General features: G+C 43.1%; 1 protein-coding gene across 5 annotated transcripts; it reads right to left on the bottom strand.

Annotated features, from left to right (window-relative positions):
- Window positions 1–471: 471 nt before the first annotated feature.
- On the bottom strand, window positions 472–21,405 carry Fam221a (family with sequence similarity 221 member A). Of its 5 annotated transcripts, none has more exons than XM_028790086.1 (7): window positions 21,341–21,405; window positions 16,939–17,112; window positions 13,662–13,852; window positions 11,530–11,736; window positions 5,964–6,080; window positions 4,334–4,416; window positions 472–540 (listed from the first exon to the last, which is right to left on the bottom strand). In XM_028790086.1, the coding sequence occupies exons 1-7, from the start codon at window positions 21,403–21,405 to the stop codon at window positions 472–474; spliced, it is 906 nt and encodes a 301-aa protein (XP_028645919.1). The 5 variants fall into 5 exon arrangements, with proteins under 5 accessions (XP_028645919.1, XP_028645920.1, XP_028645921.1 ...); XM_028790087.1 differs by having other exon boundaries at window positions 5,973–6,080; XM_028790088.1 differs by lacking the exon at window positions 5,964–6,080.
- Between the last annotated feature and the right edge of the window lie 542 nt (window positions 21,406–21,947).

Here is a 21,947-nt window from a genome sequence, read left to right as displayed (position 1 = left end):
GGCACAGAGTGCAGCACTTAGTGACCCAGCCACAACAGGATACTCAAGACAAGTCTTGCTACTTTGAATGAAAAAAAATGACCCTAGCTATTTGTTTAAAAACCTTTAATAATATCTTTAATCTTTTAGGTAAACTAGAAAAGTTAAATTACAATAAACTAAAAATATTTACTGTACATGAAAATAACATATAAAACTTGCTAGGAGAGAGAGAAGGTATATGTATCCTGAGGCAGGAGTACTGTGACTTCAAAGCCAGTCTGGGCTACCCAACAGACTATCTTAAAAAGGTATATAAAGTGCTTAAGTCGTGAATTCTGACCATAAACAATTCATTTCACTTGTTTCAATAAGCTAAGCAAAATTCAAAAAGACATATTCACACGATAAGAATGTACACAGATTGAGAGAAAATAAACTTAAATAAATAGAAGATGCATCTGGATGGTGGCTCGGTCTGTCCAACAGACTTCAGGAAGGCTTCGTGCTTGGCAGCGCTGGGGCTTTTCCTTTCTGCTTCGCGGCCCTCTCCATTTTTATCTGTAAATTTAAAGCATTTATTGATGAAATTTTTAATTATCCTAAATAAAGATTGAGCATCCCTTGTTAGCCATGCCTTATTAAACATGACCACAAGAGTCATTAACTGCTAAACACTAAATCCAAAATCTGACCACAAATGAGGAACACCTGAATGTCTTGAAATGACTGGCTTTAGCTTCTCAGGGGAGGTTTGATGAAAGAATATATAAATGCATATTGCCCTGGGTAGAAATGAACTTGAACTGTCCCTGATGTATTCCTAAATGCTTAAAATCCTAACATACGTCCAGCCTCTGCTCATTCCATGCAGCTACAGAATACACCTAATTCAGCAGGATCCTCTGGAACACCAACACCCATAAGGCTCAGTTCCTAGGACTCAGAATCAGAAGCCCCAGCAACAGCTGTCTAATTTCGAGACACATGAGCCTTTGCATGACAGTAGGGACTCCCAATAACACAGCGCACTATTTCTTCGTCACCATCCCTTAGGACCATTTCCAGGTACAACGTCAGTGTCTCAAACTTTCAAGGAGATGAACAAAAAATAAAGAGCCCCAAAGTAGAAATGGGGCCTCTAAGCTTAGATGACAGAAGTAATATCAAGAAACCACAGAGCCGGGCAGTGGTGGCGCACGCCTTTAACCCAGCACTTGGGAGGCAGAGGCAGGCGGATTTCAGAGTTCGAGACCAGCCAGAGCTATACAGAGAAACCCTGTCTCGAAAAACAAAAACAAAAAAAGAAACCATGGGGAGATGGGGCAGGGATAAATATGATCCAAATACATTATATACACTCCGAAATTCTCAAATGAAACCTGGCAGCTTCTTCAGGATTGAACTACAGCTGCCTGGTGTCTGCTTGCTAAAAGGACTGGACTGCAGCTGCTGGTTCATGCCTGGTGTCTGCCTGCCTAGAAAACCGGTCTGCAACTGCTGAGTCATATTTGGTGTTTGCTGCAGGACTGAACTGCTGCCCAAGAAGATCGAGCTCGCCTCCAAAGAACTATTGCTGAACAGATCCACTTCCCCCATATCCTAATAACTTTTCTCTTCTGTTGGGTGGTGGGCTAGAGGAGAGGTTGAACCTTTATTAAAAGTAAGTTGTAAAGACTTTTTGCTTACACAAGGGAGAGCATTTCAGTGTTGTCTTCTTAGTTTTATATTCCATTAACCACAATGCAGAGAGTTTAAAAACTGACTCAGAAAATAATTAACCATTGGGTTAGAAAGTTATAAACTGCAACTCATAAATTCATTAGTGTAGGTTTACTTACAATAAGTAACGTGAAGCATTCATAACTAAGAACTCCACTCACTATCTGCCAGCAAACAAATACCACTGACATGCTTTCAAACATCCAACACTATCCAGGCCCATGGGGAGGGACAGGAGGAGCTTCAGAACCCAGAAAACCTAAAATGAACCTGTAAGCATGTGTTCCGAGAATGAAGACTGACTGGATTATAAGTCCTGCCCCTAACATGCTACAAAAACAGCCTTTTAACTCCAACTCTTCTCTAAGGTCCTTTGGCTCTGCCTTTCCCTTTGCTATGACTTCCAAGTGTCTGTGTCCCTGCCAAACTCACACTCTGAAACTCAATTACCGATGATACGAGGGGATGTGAACTTTCAGTGGTAGGCCGATTATGGGAACAACTGTAGGCAACTGTGTAAAGATTATTCTTGTATTAGTCAAATGCTGGTTTCTGTGCCTCCATATCTGGTTGTAATCCTTAGTATAAAAATCTCCTGTCTCAATGTTGTGTAAACATTGTTCCCCAGCTATACGCTGATTGGTCAATAAAGCTAGCAGATCAGCCAATGACTGAGCAAGGGAGAGAATACGGCTGGACTTCCTCCTAGCTAAAAGAGGAGGAAGAGAGGATGATAGGAGAGGGAGGAAGAAGGAGGGGAGAGATTCTCCACAAGGAAAGAGTCCAAAAAAAAAAAAAAAAGCCATGAGAAAAAACCTGGAGCCCAGAGAGCTAGATCAGTACTAAAATGCAAGTATTGTGGGGATTTTGACTGAGAAGTAGCCAGATTCGTTTAGAAGATTAAAATAAAATAATACTGCTCAGTTGTTGAGCCCTTAAAGATTGTTACCTACTTATAATAGCCCAGTCTCAATTATTATTTAGAATCTAGAGGAAAAGTGCAACACACTTTATAAAAATAACACTAAAATTTGGCACCCACTGTCAGGCATAGAATCCAAACTTAGAAACATACACACACACCAACACACCACCACCAACAACAAAAAGCACACGTATAAAATGCCAATAGTAGATAACTGTCAAGAATGCAGTTGTTGTCTATGAAAAAGATGCCAGAGAGCTGCCTTCCCTCATTCATTGCCTTCTTCCCTCATTTGCTGCCTTCTTCCTTCATTTGCTGCCTTCCCTCATTCGCTGCCACACAGAAAGAAGGCACTAACTGTGGACCAGAAGGCAGTACTCAAGGGACATCAAATCTGCAAGCACCCTGACTTAAGACTCCCTGGCCTCAAAAATATAGTAACTTTCTATTGTTTATGGTACTTTGTTAAAACCACCCAAACAGAGATATCCTTAAGACCAAGTTCTCCAAAAGAATTGATTGCAATGGTGGAAAGGATTTCTATCTTTGCTGTCCAAGTAAGAGCTACTAGACACGTGTGAATATTGAGCACCTCAGCCTCCCTCAGCTAGTGTAACTATGGGACATTTTTTTTCATTTTTAATTCTATTAAATTTAGACTTACACAATCACTTATATGGTAAGTGATTACAACACAGATAGAGACAGTTTCCATCACTGTAAAACGTTCCACCATTTCTCTCTGGTCTAAACTGTGTCCAGGATGCTCCCCTCCCGACTTCAGGACCCTCCCAGTAGACTTTAAAATTCCTCCTGGGGGAAGCTAAGATAATCTTGTTTTTTGGTATACTGCCTCTGCTCTTGCGTGGAGAATTTATTTAATATCGTACTTCCACCTCCTCAGTTACATGGGAGCTTACTTAGCAAGGCACCATGGAAGGACGACAGGAAGATGGAGAACCTTGCTGTGTGCAGTGCGGCTCAACACCCACACGAAATGTTATCACGTCCATCAAGGTAGTTGGCGTGTCTACTGCTTCAAACACCTACCAAGTACTTCTTTATCTGTTCCTATGGGGGAAGTGACAGGCCTTGGAGCTGGTAGGATCCAGATTTGCAATGAGACCATGTGGGAGACGAGCAGGTCCGTCCTATCCACAAAGAGGCCAAATTACAAATGAGGCCAGCCCTTAACATTGGAGACCCATGCAGCAAGCGTTTCTCTCCCTCGCTCTCCTTCTCTTCTCTCTTGCCATTCAAGGCCTCTCCCCTAGCCATTCTGCAGCTGCTGCGAACCATGACCACCCTGGTGAGCTACAGAATATTAGAGGGTATTCCTCCTATGCAGCCCTGCACACATCAACCGGCCTCCCCGTAGCCTCACCCCTGACACTTACATATTTTAATTGTTTTAAGCCATGTATAAAAAATTCAAGATACCCAAATTTACAAGTATGCAGACGGTTGACGCTAATTTTATTTATCTATTTAATCAATATGAATCAGCTGGTATACTCGTCCTATTTACGAATTACTCCTTTTTCTATGTGAATTGTTTTAAGGAAGCTTCAAAGCCTAACACCATCTGTGAGTTAGGCCTTTACGGATTACTTTCAATGATGTTCCACATACAAGCACTAATCTTTCTGTGGTGTCTGTATTTCAGGTAAAGCCTTATTATACAAGTAGCTTTCTGCAAACACTTACCCTTTCCTGGTATTGTCTTTCAAAGTAAGCCATATCATCCTCTTCAGGTTTCCTTAAGGAAGATAGCTGAGTACTTGGACCTACTAACATGAGAAAAAACATCTCAGTCATGTATTTATGACATTACATGTCCCCCTAAAGGAGATGGAAGAGGAGACAGAATTCCTTTATCCCAAGTCATAACAGTTTATTATCCAAACCAGAAATAGACTAAATGGTCTGAACTCTTTATTGGCAAGAATCTCATCACAAAACAAAAGTAACTTCCAGTGGCAAACATTCTCCAAATATTCAACTGGCTCCTATTAATAACACCACACGGCTATGCCACGTGAGTAGCCCAGAGCCAGACACAGAGCTCACACCCAATCCAAGTCACTGAGGGCTTCCAGCAGGAAGAGTTAAAACTGGAGGCCAGCCTGAGGTACCTATATAGCGAGTTCCAGACTAGCCTAGGCTACAGACTAAAACACTGTCTAGAAAAGTAGAAGAGAAAGACGACAGAAGACTTGGTAGGTAAAGTGCTTGCCACCAACCTAACAAGCTGAGTTCATCCCCAGGACACACATGTTGGAAGGAAAGCACCAACTTCATTAGGCGGTCCTCTGACCTCCACACATGCACACCTACCAACCCCCAACCCTGACACACACACACACAGAGCAAGCAGTCCTCTGACCTACACACACACACACCTACCAACCCCCAACCCTGACACACACACACACACACAGAGTAAGCAGTCCTCTGACCTCCACACATGCACACCTACCAACCCCCAACCCTGAGACACACACACACACACACACACAGAGCAGTAGTCCTCTGACTTCCACATGCACACCCACCCCCAACACACACACACACAAATACACAATTTTCCAACTATTTTTAGGCTGTAACTAGAGATGATGCATAGCTTTGTGCACTATTGAGGCTTTCTATTGGCAGCCACAGAAATGATACTAACTGCTTTGGAAAGTTCCAGAACTGGAAAGAGGGGGAGGGGGAAGGGAAGAGGAGGGGTAGGGGAGAGGGAGAGGGCCAGAGGTTAATGTCAGGTGTCTTCCTCCACCACTCTTCACTTTACATTTTAAGACCGGGTCTACTACAAAACCCAGAGTCCTGGTTTGGGATAGCCTGGCAGCCAATCGCAACATTCCCTCTAAATTGAAACATTGCCTGGAGGAGGGAAGGGGAGGCCTACCGCCTCAGAGGAAAATACGGAGTAAACAGAAGGTCACCAGTAGGGAGAAAACAAGAATTCAGATCTTTAGAGGGCTCCAACCCAGCAGCAGGGAAAAAAAAAAAAAAAAAAAAAAAAAGGAGTGAAGAGTTGCTCAGGAAGAAGGGACAGCCAATCCCTGGGAAGCGGTCCCAGCCAGCCTGTGACACTGCCTGCAAGCTGCATGGGGAGCTCCCGGAGGCAGCTCTTCACTGAGTTGGGGCCTTTCTGCTAAGGCAGCGACGGTTGAGTTATCCCTGCTCCTCGCCCATGTTCCTGTTGGCAACCCCAATAAAAGCTCTCTGGTTCACGACCCTGGACTCTGGGGAAGTCTTTACTCCGGTCTGTAGCCTAGGAAGCACATCAAAGCTCTATCCTGTTACATCACCAAAAACAACTTTTTACCTTCGTTACCACCTGCTAGTGGTTGTGGAGAAGAAGTAGATGGCGTGTGCATGGCTCTTAGGAATGGATGGTCCATGGCCGAAACCGGAGAGTCCAAAATGTCAACCGAGGGTGCACCTGGAAACAGGAAATGTGGAGAATGGAAATCAAGTATCTGTTTATAAAGATACAAGCAACTCATCATTTGTACTGTGAAGTAAATCAGAATATCAGCAGAATTTTTTTTAAAAACAACCTTCATTCTTAGCTGGCCAAAGTAGCACAGGCCTATAATCTTACACCCTCGGGAAATGAGACATGACATGGATCTGAAGAGCACACTGTGGTCCCAACTCAAAAAAAACAAAGCACCAAACATAAATCAGGAAACAGGTCAACAGAAGGCTTTATTTTAAATTATTTTTATTTTCTGTGTATAGGTGTTTTGCCTGCATATGTCTGTGTATCATGCATGTGCTGGCGCCCAGTGTTGGATCTTCTGGAAGTGGAGTTGCAGAAACTTATGAGCTGTCACATGGGTTCTGGGACTCAAACCCAGGTACTTGGCAAAAGCAACAAGTGCTCTCAACCACCCAGCCATCTCTCCATCCCAAGGAAATTTTATTTTAAAATTTTATCTTTCATCCAAAGGGGGTAAAAAAAAAACACATCAAAAAAGAATTTTTATGCTGGGCAGTGGTGGCGCATGCCTTTAATCCCAGCACTTGGGAGGCAGAGGCAGGAGGATTTCTGAGTTCAAGGCCAGCCTGGTCTACGGAGTGAGTTTCAGGACAGCCAGGGCTACACAGAGAAACCCTGTCTCAAAAAACAAAAACAAACAAACAAAAAAGAATTTTTGTATTTCTCAGAAACATTCCAGGAGGAAAAGTATTAGCTAGTAATGTAACTATGTCAGGAAGAAGTACCAGGCCCTAATATAGTCATGAAACACTACAACAAAACATTCAGTAGAAGGTGAGCTGAACTTCTTACCTACCCCTTACTAGAAAACCAGTGAGCACCTCAGGGTCTGTCAACGGGATACCAACTAGAGTCATCTGAGAAAAGGGAACCTCGGCTGAGGCTCTGCCTGGGTCAGACTGTCCTGCGGGCGTGTCTGTAGGGTACTTCCCTAACTAGAAATGGTTGGTGGGGCCAGAGAGATGGTTCAGTGCTTAAGAGCATTGCTCTCCCAGAGTTCAATTCCCAGAACCCATAACAGGCAGTTCATAAATGTCTGTAACACCACCTCCAGGGGATCTAATACCCTTTTGTGGACGCCAAAGGCACCTGTATGCATACAGCGTACACATACACCAAATTAAAATTAATTAATTAATTTATCTTTAGAAAAAGAAATGATTGATGCGGGAGAGCCCAGCACACTGCGGGTGACATCACCTCTGGGCACGAGGTCCTCTTTAGTTGTTATTCAGAGTGTTTGTTTTGTTTTGTCGTTTTGTTTTGTTAGACAGGGTCTCGAAATGTCGTCCTGGCTGTCCTGAAACTCACTATGTAGATCCCCTATCTCTGCCTCCCCAGTGCTGGAATTACAGGCATGCAACTTCCCCGCTAGAGGTCCTGGGTTGTATGAGGTAGAGCAAGCTATGGGAAGCTTCCAGTAAGCAGAGTTCTTCCATCTCTGCTTCAGTTTCTGACTAGCTTCCTGCCATGGCCTCCTGTAGGAGGAGCTAATGTGGGGGAAGTTAGGAGAGGAAGAGGAAGAGGAGGAGTAAGGAGGAGGGGAGGAAAAGGAAGAGGAGGAGCTAGGAGAGGAGAGGAGAGGAGAGGAGAGGAGAGGAGAGGAGAGGAGAGGACAGGAGAGGAGAGGAGAGGAGAGGAGAGGAGGAGAGGAGAGAGAGAGAGAGAGAGAGAGAGAGAGAGAGAGAGAGGAGATGGAGGCAGATATTTACGTGTCTGTAGCAGTCAAAGGTAGTTGGTATATCTAGATTGGGTATTGGGTTACACCTCTGATTGTGTGGACATCTTGTTACTGATCATTACCAAATATAGAAGCCTTTGATTAATCTTTAAGCATTAGAGTCTCATCTTTCTACTGGGCCCCAGCGGATGGCAGGATGGTCTGGGCAATGCCCAGCCTTTTGGAGACAGCGTGGAAGATTGGTAGAGCCGTCTCCCACGCTGGCATCTTGTGGGTGGCAGGGCTAGTGTCTCTTTCTGGCCATTTCTAGCTGTGGCACACATGTGGCCTCTGGCCGAGAAACATGGCAGCTGAGCTAGGCAGAGCCTCCACAGCTTAGACAGTTGGCTTGACCAGTGGCCGATTTTAAACCTTTACTTCAACAGCCTCCCTCAGGAATGGACTATCACCTGTAATCCTCTCCTTGATTGCTGCTTGGATCTCCAGTGTTAAGGGCTGGCCTCTTTTGTAGTTTGGTCTCTACATGGATAGGGCCTGGTGGTCTCCCACTTGGTCTCACCGAAAATCCGGATTCCACCAAGGTTTGTCACTTCGCACTGGATCTTCCAGTGCTGGGGATCTACCTTAGCTGTACTCTAAGGTCACCTGAGCCCCACTATGATAGACAGCATAGCAGACCCATCGTCTCAGGGCTCAACTGTCTCCCATACCCTCCTGGGAGCTGTGTGGACTGCTTCTATATCACACAGAAATCAAGTCCCAGGCATAGAGCACCACTATCTAGAACCCTACATGGCTCAGAGCCTAAGCCCCACCCCCACTGGGTTCTCTTTCAGCAGGACAGAAAATTCTGGATCTCTTCTCCTCACTTACCTTTGCTTACCACCCCACTTCCTCATGGTTTTTGCTGGCATGAATAAGAGTAGCCCATAGACTCATATATCTGAATACTTGCCCCCCCCCACCGGATAGAACTTTTTGGGAAGGATTAGGAGGTGTGGACTTGTTGGGGGAAGTTTAGCACTGGAGTTGGGCTTTGAGGTTTCAAAAGCCCACACCATCCCCAGCGAGTTCTCTGCCTCCTAGTTGTGGCTCCAGATGTGAGCTCTCAGGTATTCTTACAGCCATGCCTTCATTCCCAATCAGGGACTCCAACCAATGGCAAACGCAAGCCCAGATTAAACACTTTCTTTTAGAAGTTGCCCAGGGAATGGTGTTTTATCACAGCAATAGAAAAGTAAAAAAACAGAGAGAGATGGGCAAGATGAAAAGTTTCTTTCTGTACACTGAAGCAACTTGAGGGACAAACATTAGAAAGGCCAAGATGGGAGTTCACCATTATCACTCAGAATGGTCCTAAAACCACTGAAAGGATGAGGAAGATCTGTGTAAAAAGGAGGTAAATATATCACACACATAACCGCACAATAAATAAATGTCTTTTTAAAAAAATTTAAAGATTAAATAGAAACAATAAGAATTGTATGGGAGAGATGGCTCAGCAGTTAAGAGCACTGGCTGCTCATCTAGAGGTCCTGAGTTCAATACCCAGAAACCACATGGTGGCTCACAACCTTATCTGTAATGGGATCCGATGCCCTCTTCTGGTGTGTCTGAAGACAGCGACAGTGTACTCATATACATGAAATAAATAAATAAGTCTTTAAAAAAGAAAAAGAATTTCAAAATTCCACTTGTCTGCACAGAAAAAGCACAAATAAATGAAGACAAAATATAAATTATCAGTTCTCTCTATATTAATCTGCATAGCTAATGTGCTATTAAGTAAAATGTTGCAATGTTTTTATAATAAAAAAAAATTAGGCCAAATTTCTGAAAAACTTTAAAAATAGGTCAAGAATATTCTGAGGTAGTAAAATTATGTGAATTCACTTATTTACTCTGTGCTTGCAATATGAAAACAATATGGTGGCTATAGAGAAACAGACAAGAATGAGGCAGACCACAGAGTCTAGAGCAATCTCTGGGTTGCACCCAGTCCAACTAGCTGATGAACAAGAGCACTAGTTCTCAACTTCCCTAATGCGTGACCCTTAATACAGTTCCTCATGTTGTGGTGACTCCCAACAATAAAATTATTTCATTGCTACTTGATAACTGTAATTTTGCTAGCTGCTATGAATGGTAATGGAAATTTCCAATATGCAGGATATCTGATATACAACTCTAGTGAGGTTGTAACCCATAGCTTGAGAACCACTGGGCAGGAGCAACCTGTGTAATGTCTTAACTCCTCATTTGTAAAACAGAAATGACGGTGTAAGTCACAGACTTGCTATCAGGAACACATAAGGTCACGTAAAGCGGTTGGAACAACTCTGAGCACTAGAAAGTTCCAACCATCGTCATCACCTCGGCACTTATGTTTAGGTTTTCTGAAGCTGTTACCCAAGCTAAGAAAATCATGTACAGCAGGAGGTGGCGGTGGTGGCAGTGCCTTTAATCCCAGCACTCTGGAGGCAGAGGCAAATGGTTTCTGTGAGTTTGAAGCCAGCCTGGTCTACAGAGTGAGTTCCAGGACAGTCAATGGTACACAGAGAAACCCTGTCTCAAAAAATAAAAACAAAAAGTCATGTACATTCAATCTACAGAAGAATAGAAGAATTTGCTTATGTGATTTAACAAACTAGTTATATAATTATGTAAAAAAAAATATGTTAAAGTATCATAATTTTGACGGATGAACACAAACAGGAAGTGTGTTAAATATCAAAGCATACCGTGACACAATAAGAAATTAAGTATGTGTGCTACTGGCAAACAAATAACAAGTATGATAGAATATGACAGTGTCTCCTATTATTTGAGAAAAAAAAATGGTAGTTGTTTAACCAGCATCAATTTGAACAAAAACTTACAGTATCTCACATGTTCACAAAAGTAAATCTTAACTTCATGAAAAAGAAGAAATTATTTATTAAGATAAAATGAAGACAGAAAAATACATTTATAAAACAAAGTATAAAAAGTGGAATCACAAAACCTAGTTACAAACTTTTTAAACAACATCAACATCAGGAGCTAGGGGGACAGTCCTGATAGAGAGTGCCTACGGCTCTTCCAGGGACCAAGCTCTGTTCCCAGGTCCCGTGCCAGGTGCCTCACAACTGCCTGTAACTGCAGCACCAGGGACCTGAAGCCCTCTCCTGCCCCACAGGCACGCTAACACACAGACACACACAGAAACACAGACACATAAATAAGAACAAAATAACACTTTTAGTGTTCAAATAAAACGGTTAACGGCATATCGGAGAAAATATCTGCAAAGTAAATAAAAGTATTAGTACATATAGCAGTTTAAGGACTTGATATAGGTCAGTGAGAAAAGATGGAAAAGAGAAGGAAAAGGAAAGACGGTGGGGAAGGGGAGAGAAAGCATTACAATAGCAAGCTGCACACAATAAAGTAACAAGTAACTCAGTTGCAGCAGACAGGTGTCCTTAAGCTCCTCCCACCAACAGGGATGGGGGACTCAGGTTAAATTTTGCCACAGAATAATCTTTTCTCTTGGGTTTTGTCAGTTTTCTATAACAATATGTTGTATAGTGCAACAAAGTTTTTAAAATAAAAACCGAGTAAGGGAAACTTTTCTGAAAGAAAATGACTCTGAAATGCTACGTCAGTGTAAGATGTTGTTCCTGCTGGTGCACCTCTTTGCCAAGCTCGCACTTCCTCACTCACCAATGCCGCTGTCATCTAAGCGCATGTAGCCTTCTGCCAGTGAGCTGAAACCAGTTAGACCTCCCATTGCAGCGTAGGGCACATCCTGTCCTACTGGTTTTCCCTGAGCCAGCCTTTCTTGCCTTGTTTCCACCACTGTGTCGTGGGCATATGCCGGCTGGCCACAGGCACAAGTGAAGCAGCTGTGGAACCCGGAACACTTGGAGCCTGAATCAAGACACAAAGGGCAAACTGTTAACAACGCTAACCTGCCCACCGTGGGACATTTATCTTAGCCAGAGCCAGCTAAGGGTAGGTCCTCTGACCCTGCATTCTTTCTCTCCAGCCACTGCTATTCTTACAGATGCTGAAGAGGTAAAGGGGGTGTGAGGGGAAGGTTTCAACAACCAACTGGGCCCAAAAGACACTGCCTTAAAAACTGGAGTGACAGAAAACAGAGACTCTCTCCTCAAACGCTACCTAAAAGCTGAGCACTGCGGTGAACTACTGTAAGCCAAGAACTTTGGTGGCTGAGACAGGAGGATCACAGCCCTCAGGCCAGGCCTGTATACATAGCAAAAGCCTGACTCTAAAAGAATAAATAAACAAACAAATAAATAAAGGCTGAGGAGATGACTCAGTAGGTTGAAAGCCTATACTGTTCTTGCAGAAGACCTGAGTTCAGTCCTCAACGCCCATAGAGTAGCTCACAACTGTTTCTAACTCCAATTTCAGGGGATCTGATGCCATCTTCTAGCCTTTGCCAGCACCAAGGTCATACACACATGCAGGCATGCACCTGTGCATAGACCTGATTTTGAAGCAGACATATTGGAATGGAGACCAGAATATATAATTCAAAATCTTTACCTGCTCAGATCACTTATACCTGTGGATAAGAACCAAAGCCCCTAAGTTTTATACAACTAATTCCATGCTTGTCAGATGAAACACAGTGACTCCGCTATTGTCAGTAAACTGTTTCTCAGGTTGAGTTCCCTTTAACCAAACTGCTTGAGTAAGAAGTGCTTCAGATGTGTTTATGGATTTGGAACTACTACATTGGAATTTACTGAGCACCCACAGTCAGAAAATCTGAACTGTTTGTCAGGTTGTTGCATTATTTTTAACTTATAAAATCCTTTGTTTTTTTTTTTTTAAGTCTGTAAAGTATTCCTTTAGGACTGGTGGTGTAGCTCAGTGGGCTTGCCTAGCATTCATGAGATCTTGGGAACAATGCCCACCCAACATCAACTACCACAGCAAAAAGGAGCCAGGTTAATGAAGCTCTCATTAAAAACATTTTTATTATTTTTATAGATTTATTTATTTTATTTTTGTGTGTATGGGCGAGTGCCTAAACGTATGAATGTGTACAATGTCTGTCCTACGAATGGTTGTAAGGCATTACGTGGGTGCTGGGACTGAACCCAGGTCCTCTATAAGAATAATTGTTCTTTACTGCTGAGCCATTGCTCCAGCCCGTTATTAAAAACTTTTCATCAGAACTGGAGAGATGGGTCAGTGGTTAAGAGCACTAATTGCTCTTCTACAGAGAACCCAGCACCCACATGGCAGCTCACAACCATCTATAACCCCAGTTCCAGGGGATCTGATACCCTCTTCTGGTCTGCACATATACCAAGTACACATGTGGTACAAAGACATACACATAGACAAAATACCTATAGGCATAAAATTAAATTAAAATAAATTTGAAAAACAACAAAAAACAACTTTTGAGCTGGGCAGTGGTGGCTCATGCCTTTAATCCAACAACTTAGAAGTCAGGACTAGGTGGATCTCTGTGAGATCAAAGCCAGCCTTGTTTACAGAGGGAGTCCCAGGACAGCCAGGGCAACAGAAAGGAACCCTGTCTCCAAAAGCCAAAATGAAAATAACAATAATAATTAATAATAATAATAATAATAGTGTCTTGTCCAGTAATTCTTTAAAATCTACTCCTATTGCTTAAATTATTTAAATTCTGTGACACTGAACTTTAAACATTCCAGGAACTGAGTATCCACCCATTGAATTTTGCTTTGTAGCTAAATACTGACTTTGTAACTAAGTAAACTGTCATAAAATCCATTAAGTATTTAATGAAGAACTTAAAACTCTCTGCGACTTCGTATAAGAATAGAACTTACAGGCATTGCATGTGAAGCCAGGGGCAGCGCTGTGCTGGTCAGCAAAGTGTTTGCATCTGCACCGAATAGGCTGGGTACCGTTCAGAGGGACATAGTGGTAAGCCTTGCACCGGCAACCACTCACTCGGCAAGGCAGATCAATGGGACGCTGCTGTGGAATCGTCTCAAAGTCAGTTTTGTGCTGTTTATACCTTTAAAAAACAGAAACATAAACACATTTGGATACTGTCAAATGCTACAGTTTGGTGTCTATTAGATGCATACATAATTATTTTGACTCTGGTTTCATCTCTTGTTATTTATTTATATTAATATGGTAAAAGCAAACCTTTTCAGCTTTTGTCAGGAGCCTTCACTTTTTCAGATTTTAATTTTTTGGCTATTTACAAAGTTTTACAACTGTATAAAGAAATATAAATCCCTTAAAATCCTTGTCCCTGAAGTTCTTAGTCTGGGATGCATATCCTCAGTGGAAGAAAATGTTCCTCTTATGGGGACTGTGCTGGAAATCAAACCTAAGGCATCGTGTTTGTTCCACTGCTAAAACACAACCAGCCATACAACACAGCTCTTTATAACAGGTTTCTCTAAGTCAGGTGTAGTGGTATACAGGTCTGATTTCAGCATTCAGAAAGTAAAGGCAGGAGGATTGTGAGTTTGAGGCCAGCCTGAGCTATTCAGCAAGACCCTGTCAAAATATTAAGGTGAGAGGGAAGTGGCAAGTCTGTGAACAGGTTTGCCACAAAATCTGATGACCTTATTTTGATTCCTAAAACCTACATGGTGGGAGAAGTGAACCACTACCCTTAAGTTGTCCTGTGCATATCCACAGTGTCATGGCAGGCCTGTGTCATCCATCTATCTATCTATCTATCTATCTATCTATCTATCTATCTATCTATCTATCTCATACACACACACTTGATAAAACTGTATAAAATGATACAGCTTAGTGGTGGATCCCTTGCCTACTGTGTATAAGGCAGTGAGTACCCTAGCACACCGAGAAAGCTGAAGAGGGCCTGTGAGATGTCTCAGTGGATAAAGGCACTTGCTGCCACGCCCGATGTCCTGAGTTTGATCCCCGGACCCACTGACCTCCACGCATGCACTCACACATGAGTAAATAAATAATGAACGAACAGATAAGTAAATGCAAGATTTTTACAAAGAACGGTCTTCATGAAAGTCCATCATTTAAATTTATTTTTACGCTTTGGTATCTAAAACTGAAATGAGTTTAATATCATTTTAATGAAATTTACTTATCTCAAGAAACTCTAAAACTTCCATCCTTTAACCTCAGGATCCATTTTGGAAAATACAGTCTTAAAAAAATAATTCTGCATACAGATTAGGGTTTGACGTAAAGGTGGTATTATTAAATGCACTAGAATCCATTACTGGAGAGCTGCCTTCACATCTTTTTAGCAGTGAAGCCCTCTCTTTAGATAAGAACCTTCACAGAATCACAATACTATAATATAAGATATTTAGAAGTTGCATTGGTTAAAGCCCAGGGAGGGACAGAAATTGGAATCCCCATCCGTGTAACCTGCCTTTCTGCCTGGCGGACTCCTGAGACTCGCCCATGGCTTCAAGAATGACAGTGAACACCACTGGACTAGCTGAAACACAGAGCAATCATAAAAACCTGCCTTGAGATAACTGATGGTCACGTACATACACATTTTCTGTGACCCAGTCATGAAAAAACAGTGTCATATTTTATACGCCCACAGAATACACAACTAAATGAACAATACAAAGAGAAAATTACACAGATAAAATGAAGAGCACTAACAGGCCCTGGGTGGTCAGTGTCTGACTACCATTCTGAATATTCTCCATTTTTTATAAACAGAAAGATACACGTTGGATAGGAATTTTATTAAGTAATGAATACTACTACAATGAATGTCTTCATTGTAGTCGGGTTGAATCTTGAGGATCATTTTCAGGCTGCACAAATTCCACACAGAAACTGACATTAAATGTTCGCAGGCACAGATTATAAGACTACCACAAGTTTGCCCAAGCTCTTCAGTTTTGACAGATATGAACACGTAGCCGTCACCCTCCGTTCCTCCCTGGTGTTTTTAGTCAGGGTTTCTAGGTAAGTTGACAGGCAGTCTATACACATTACTCATCCTAGCAACTGCCTAACACCTTCTGGCAAACTGCAACTCTGTAAACAGCAACTAGACAAAGAATCTCTCAGAAACAGCCTCAGAAGTTACTGTTGAAACAAGGCGGTTCCCCTTCAATGGATTCCTTAGGCTGAAAAGTTAAACCTGGTCCCTAAAAATAGGTACTGTGTTCAGTGGTTCTTTTGTCTTGTACTTTTTGCAAAGCAATTTGGTCATTTTGATGTTTACAACTGAGAGATGATAGAAAAATTGGAAGGAATGCACAGGCACAACAGTACAAACAACACACGTTATGACTGGCCCCTCAGGTCTCTTTTCTAGGTAATGTTTTTTAACGCAACAATCTGACGTCAAAAGAATGTGAATTTCAAGGTATGAGGCCAGGTATGGAGATACATACCAGGACCCAGACCAGAGACTCATGAATTTGAGGCTTGTTGGTATTATATACCAAGTTCCAGGCCAGCCTGAGATAGATAACAGGACTCTGTCCAAGAAATGAACAAACAAATCCAGTACTCCCCGAGGAGGTGAAGGGTAGTTTGTAACTCTGAGGAGATGTGGGTCTACTGTGGATGGGTAGACTGACCAGAGTGGATCCGTGTGACCACCAGGTGTCTACCTATCTAATATTAGGACCAGCAGAAGCTACTGCCCCCAGACTGAAAGACCTCTGGAAAAACATCGTCCTCTGTTACCAATGGCAACACAAGAGTTGCCCATGGTGACAGACTCTGTGATAAGTTTAACAGGGTATGAAAGTTTATTATATGTTTAAAATCCCTAACACAGTTCTAGTGCACTATGGAAATAGCAGCATCAAATGTTTCTTAATCATCGCACTGTTATTTATAGGAGGAAGTCACGTTTTTGCTACAGTTTTAATTTTCTAGCCATCAGAAAACCATGATCAGGTGGGTTGGAGAGACGGCTCAGAAGCTAAGTGCACACACTGTTCTTGCAGAGTCTGGGTCCCTGTGCCTATCTTAGGTGGCTCACAGTCATGTGTAACTCCAGTTCCAGGCAGATCTGCCTGAGGTTTCTGCAGTCACCTGCACATCCCCACCCAGAGACACACACATATGTATAATTTTTAAAAAATAAAAAAAAATGATACAGTATCTTACCTATGTGTACAAAAACACAGTGTCTCTGGGCCAACAAGTTTGCAATCCATTCCTGTTGGTGACCGCCAACTCACAAATAATCTGTTCTGTAAACGCATGGGTAAAACTTTTTTCTTGTATTCTTCATATTCTTCAGGAGTAAAAAGTTTCCCTCCATCGTCCTCACCAACAATTCTACAACAACAGCAACAAGCCTTGCTCTTAGTCCTTGAGTATTTTCCAATCCAAAAATTAAATTATTTTTGTATAGTTAATTGAAAAGTGGCTTCGACTTGGATTTTGACTTTTAATACAAATACTTCGCCAAATTACAAACAGTAACAATAAAGTATTTGCTTCTTATGGAGTTCAATATGCGCAAACAACTTCTTGAACAAATGGCCAAAGTAGGAATGCCATTCCCATGATCCCAAATATTCTTCCCTGCAGCAGCTCCTACCCTATCCCAGGAGCCTCCCTCTCTACCTGGAAAGAAAAAAACATACTTATTTCTGAAGATAGAACAGCACAGAGAAGAATCTAGACAAGCAGGCCTTCCTAAGTTCCCTAGTCCACTGCCAGTCGGTCACACTCTGTTGTCATTCGGTCATATTGCTCCCTGGCTATCCACCATTCAACCAACCTAAGCCTCAAGGTACAGGATTTCCTGTAAGTTTATTTTCTTTCACTCCAATGCCACATAAAACTTGACTCTGTAAGCTTTTCCCTACTCAATCTCTCTCTCATTTTAGGTACTTCACCCATGGTCCCAGCGATGCCTGAGGAAAGAAATCCTCTCTCCACTCCTTTCCCATATGAAAGATTATAGGTAACAATTTTAAAATACTTTACTGATTGTGGTGGTTTGACTGAGAAATGTCCCCCATAGGTTCTTGTATCTGAACACTTGGTCCCCATTTGGTACCACTGTTTGGTAAGGTTTTGGAACCTTTAGGAGGTGCAGCCTTGCTGGAGGAAGTCCATTGCTCAAGGCCAACTTTGAGGGACTATAGCTCCTCCACTTCCTGCTCTGTCTCTCTCAGTTTCCTATGTGCAGACAAAGTACAATAAGCCATCTTCCGACTCCTGCCACCACGCCAGGCCAGGCCACACCATCCTGGCTGGGACAGGCTCTACCCCAAGCCAAAATAAAATCCTTCCTTCTTGAAGTTCTTTTGACTATGGTATCTTATCACAGCAAGAGAAAAGTAACCATACACTTACCAAGGTTTGCCAGCAGAGAATTATCACATACTCATCTTAATTTCTCCTTTAATTCTGAAACAAATATTCATACTTCTCATTAAAAGCTAGAGCCTAAACTAGATATGGTGGTTGGACTCCCACAATCCTATCTGAAAACACTGAGGCAGGAAGATAAGTTGGAGTCCAGCCTGCTCTACACACCAAGACCCAACCCATCTCAAGAAAATAAAAATCTTGAGCTTACTCTGCTAAAAAAGTATGTTTACATTCTTTAAAAACAGCACCTAAAACTAAAAATATATCAGTGCAGAAGCCAGCATAACTGTTTGCCATATCCGATCTCTGACCTATGGGCAGAAGCTGAAGGTCACGTGATCTCTGAAAACATGCTCTGATTTACACAAGCTCAAACTCATAGTATGTAGTGGGTGATCAGATGTTTCAAGGTTTAATTTCAGATCCCAAAATTCTGTGGAAAAAAAAAATCAGCCTGCACTATTTCTATGGGGAAAATTTTGCTTTGTGAGAAGGAAAAATACACTTTTAAAAAAAAATTTTAAAAATTATTCAAAACAGAGGAAAGTTCTCTTTGAAATTATCTCCCTTTAATTCCTGAAAAGTGTTGTTTATAGAACGCTTATGATTTTTTTGTATATAACATGCTTTTTTTCTTGTTCTAAAATAGCTAGTTGTAGTAGGAAACAGAAACCCAATAACCTATTCAATCAGTAAAATCTTCTCCCGTGCTGTTTTAAATAAACTTTTAAAACCCTACAAATATAATAAAAGTCACACACTATGATGACCCAGCCCCAAAGTCTATACATCTCAGTGGACTTCCGCAAAGTTAGAGTCCTGAAGCTGTGGGGCTTCCCACGGGACTTCACACTTAAACAATTTAGTCTATGTTTATGCACTTATCCACCAAGAAAACAAAAGAATGCACGACAGAGCTTTCTATCCCCTTTCCTACTTGTGCCTGTCATCTGAATCCAGCCCTTCCTCTCCCCTAATGCTTGCCCTTCCTGGTTCTCTCCTTTGCTTAATTACTCTGGACACACAATGTTTTTTTTTTTAATGCACTTATTCTAAGATAACGTTTTATTATAGCCATCAAAGAACACCAGCAGATTCAGAAAAAGGGAAGGATAAATGCAAATCTTTTAAGTAAGAAAGTGTTGGTGTCTAAATTCCAAACCAAAACAGCTCAAGCTTTATTGTAAGTCCACTGTTTCCAGAGCATCTTATTCACCTGCTGAACTGAGCTACTGAGTCCAGCTAAGTCTGAGATCCTGCTTTTCTAGTAAGTCCCCAGGCACCCCATCTTTTGATGGGGTCTTTTTGATACAGTCTTTTGAGGAAAAAGACTGTAAACTCAGCCGGGCAATGGTGGCTCATGCCTTTAATCCCAGCACTTGGGAGGCAGAGACAGGCAGATTTCTGATTTTGAGGCAAGCCTGGTCTACAGAGTGAGTTCCAGGACAGCCAAGGCTATACAGAGAAACCTTGTCTTGAAAAACAAAACAAACAAAAGAACAAAACAGGAAAAAAGACTGTAAACTCCCTCCCAGGTGCCTCACCAAAGGCAAGCCAAAAATTAAAAACTGGAAACGCGTTTTGCTTGGCATTTTTTACGTGTTTGTTTGCAGAACCCAGTGCCTTGCACTTTCCAGGCGATGGCTCTGCCACTGAGCTAGAGCCGAGCCCTTAGGTTTTCAGCAGGTTCTTACCACCTGGTTTAGACTGATCTTGAACTTACTACCCTCCTAGACACTTCCTCGGGGCTGAAATTACAGACCTGGCCCCTGACAACAGGAAAGTTTACTTCTGATAGGGATCATTTTGGGAAGCCTTTCCCATAAAACCCTTTTATATCTAGAAGGCCAACTCCTCATGTTTCTCAAATCTTGTTGACTGTAAAGGACAAGATAATCTCTCTTAAAGGGACATGTTCCATAATATTTATGCTTGCAAAAATAATTTTCCATGAGCCTGTTCCTAGCATTTTCTAGACAAGAGACAAGTCCCAGGAAAAGCCAGAGAGCAAAACTAAGGAAGCCAGTTTTATGTCAACTTGACCCAAGCTAGAGTCAAATAGAAAATCTCAACTGAGAAAATGACCCCAACACACATACACACACACACACACACACACACACACACACACACACACGACTGGCCCGTGGGCAAGCCTGTAGTTGGACCTCGGATTGATGTGGGAGGGCCCAGCTCACTGAGAGCGGTGCCGCTCCTGGGCACTGTCTCCCATGCTATAAGCAAGCAGGCTGAGCAAGCCATGAGCAGCAATGAGCAGCACCCTCCAGGGGCACTGCATGACTTGACCTCCCTGGATAATGGACTACAAGCTATAAACTGAAATAAACCCTTTCCTCGTCAAGCTGCTTTTGATCATAGCATTTAAATAGAGCAATAGAAATCTAACTAAGCCAGACCAATCGAGCCGTTCCACCTCACGTTTCCTGTTCAGAATCTTCAGAAAGTTCTAAGCATTACCCAAAACTACATTAGTGGGGTAATATGCTGGGAAACCCAACTGCCTAGACACCCCCCACCCCCAATAACTGGGGGGAAGCTCTACACATCTGGCCTTTCATTTGTGCACACACAACCCTCCAAGTTGTCTGTAACCCCTATTCTCCCAGTTTCCCAACTGTCAAAAAGAAACCTTTCCTGGGCGCTGGGAACTTGGAGGCAGATGTGTAAGCCTTTGTGTGTCCTCGGGCCAAAAGAGAAAGCTTCTGTGTCCCCTGCTTCCAGAGAGGAGTCTCGGAAACTAAGTCCTAAAACCATCTTCCTTGGTTTGGGAAAGTATTCGGCAGTTCACGCCTTATCCATTACTGAATTAATGTACAAACTGACATCTACTAACTTTTATAGACCCAATATTTAATTCTTCAATTGTCACTAAGAAAAACAGAAAAGGATCCATTATAAAAGTAGTTAATCATCCCTTTTGGCAAGGGAGACTCTCAAGTGGTCTCAGAAGAGATTCATTATAGAATAGAACTGTGTGTCAGCAAATTTAATTACAGAAGATGAAATGTGAAATTAATCCAGGCCTCTCTAACAACACAGGAACGGACTCCTGGAGCGCTAGTGCGCTCGCTCGCCGGGTCCCACTTTGTACCAAGGTGCTCCGACCAGAGACCGAGCCCTCAACGGGAGCCGGCCCCGCGGAGCAAAACTAAGGCCTCACCTCCGGTACTCCAGGTATTCGTCCACCGCCTCCGCTCCGCCGGGAGGCAACGTCAGCCGCTCCATGGCCGCGGGAAGCGATAGGAGCCCTTGCCTCGAGCTCTGAGCGCGTCCTGCAGCTGCCAGGCAGGATCCGCCAGAGCTGCGCGAGCACCAGCCTTGCCGCCAGGAACTGTCCGGCCCCGCCCCTTGGCCCCGCCCCCGCCCTAGGCCCCTCCCCTCTGCTCCACCCTCTGAGTTCCGACCCCTTAGTCCCGCCCTCGTCCCCCTCAGCTCCGCCCTCTCCCCAGCTCCTCCCCAATCAACCTCGTCCTTTTCCCTGGGCTCCGCCCCACTTAGCTCCGCCCTCATCCCGCCCCAGAGCCTAACCTCTCCCCAGCTCCCGCCCTACCCTTGCTCCTCCTTTGTGCCGCGCCCCCTAGCCCAACCCCGCTTTGCCCCGCCCCTCCTGCGGCTCCAGGTCAAACATCTCCACCAACCCTCAAGATTGCTTGCATGGCCCACAATCTACCTGGCGATCCTCTTCCGGCCTTGAGCCTAACTTAGCTTGAGCATCGCCACCCTACTGCTACTTGAGCCCTACAAACTGGCTTCTCCTGCATAGCTCA

This window comes from Grammomys surdaster, unplaced genomic scaffold, assembly GCF_004785775.1.
Source record: "Grammomys surdaster isolate TR1022 unplaced genomic scaffold, NIH_TR_1.0 125861, whole genome shotgun sequence".
NCBI lineage: Eukaryota > Metazoa > Chordata > Mammalia > Rodentia > Muridae > Grammomys > Grammomys surdaster.
The sequence above is the reverse complement of the archived record's forward strand: the minus strand, read 5'-3'. Positions and strand labels throughout refer to the sequence as shown.

What these genes read in the sequence shown, in the direction of transcription:
- Fam221a (XM_028790086.1), bottom strand. Translation starts at nt 21,405, where the DNA reads ATGGAGCGGCTGACGTTGCCTCCCGGCGGAGCGGAGGCGGTGGACGAA. An exon ending in ACTAGCAGGTGGTAACGAAG is followed by an intron (nt 4,417 to 5,963) that starts GTAAAAAGTTGT and finishes TTCTCATGTTAG; the next exon opens with TAGGTCCAAGTACTCAGCTA. An exon ending in AAAGACAATACCAGGAAAGG is followed by an intron (nt 541 to 4,333) that starts GTAAGTGTTTGC and finishes TTAAATTTACAG; the next exon opens with ATAAAAATGGAGAGGGCCGC.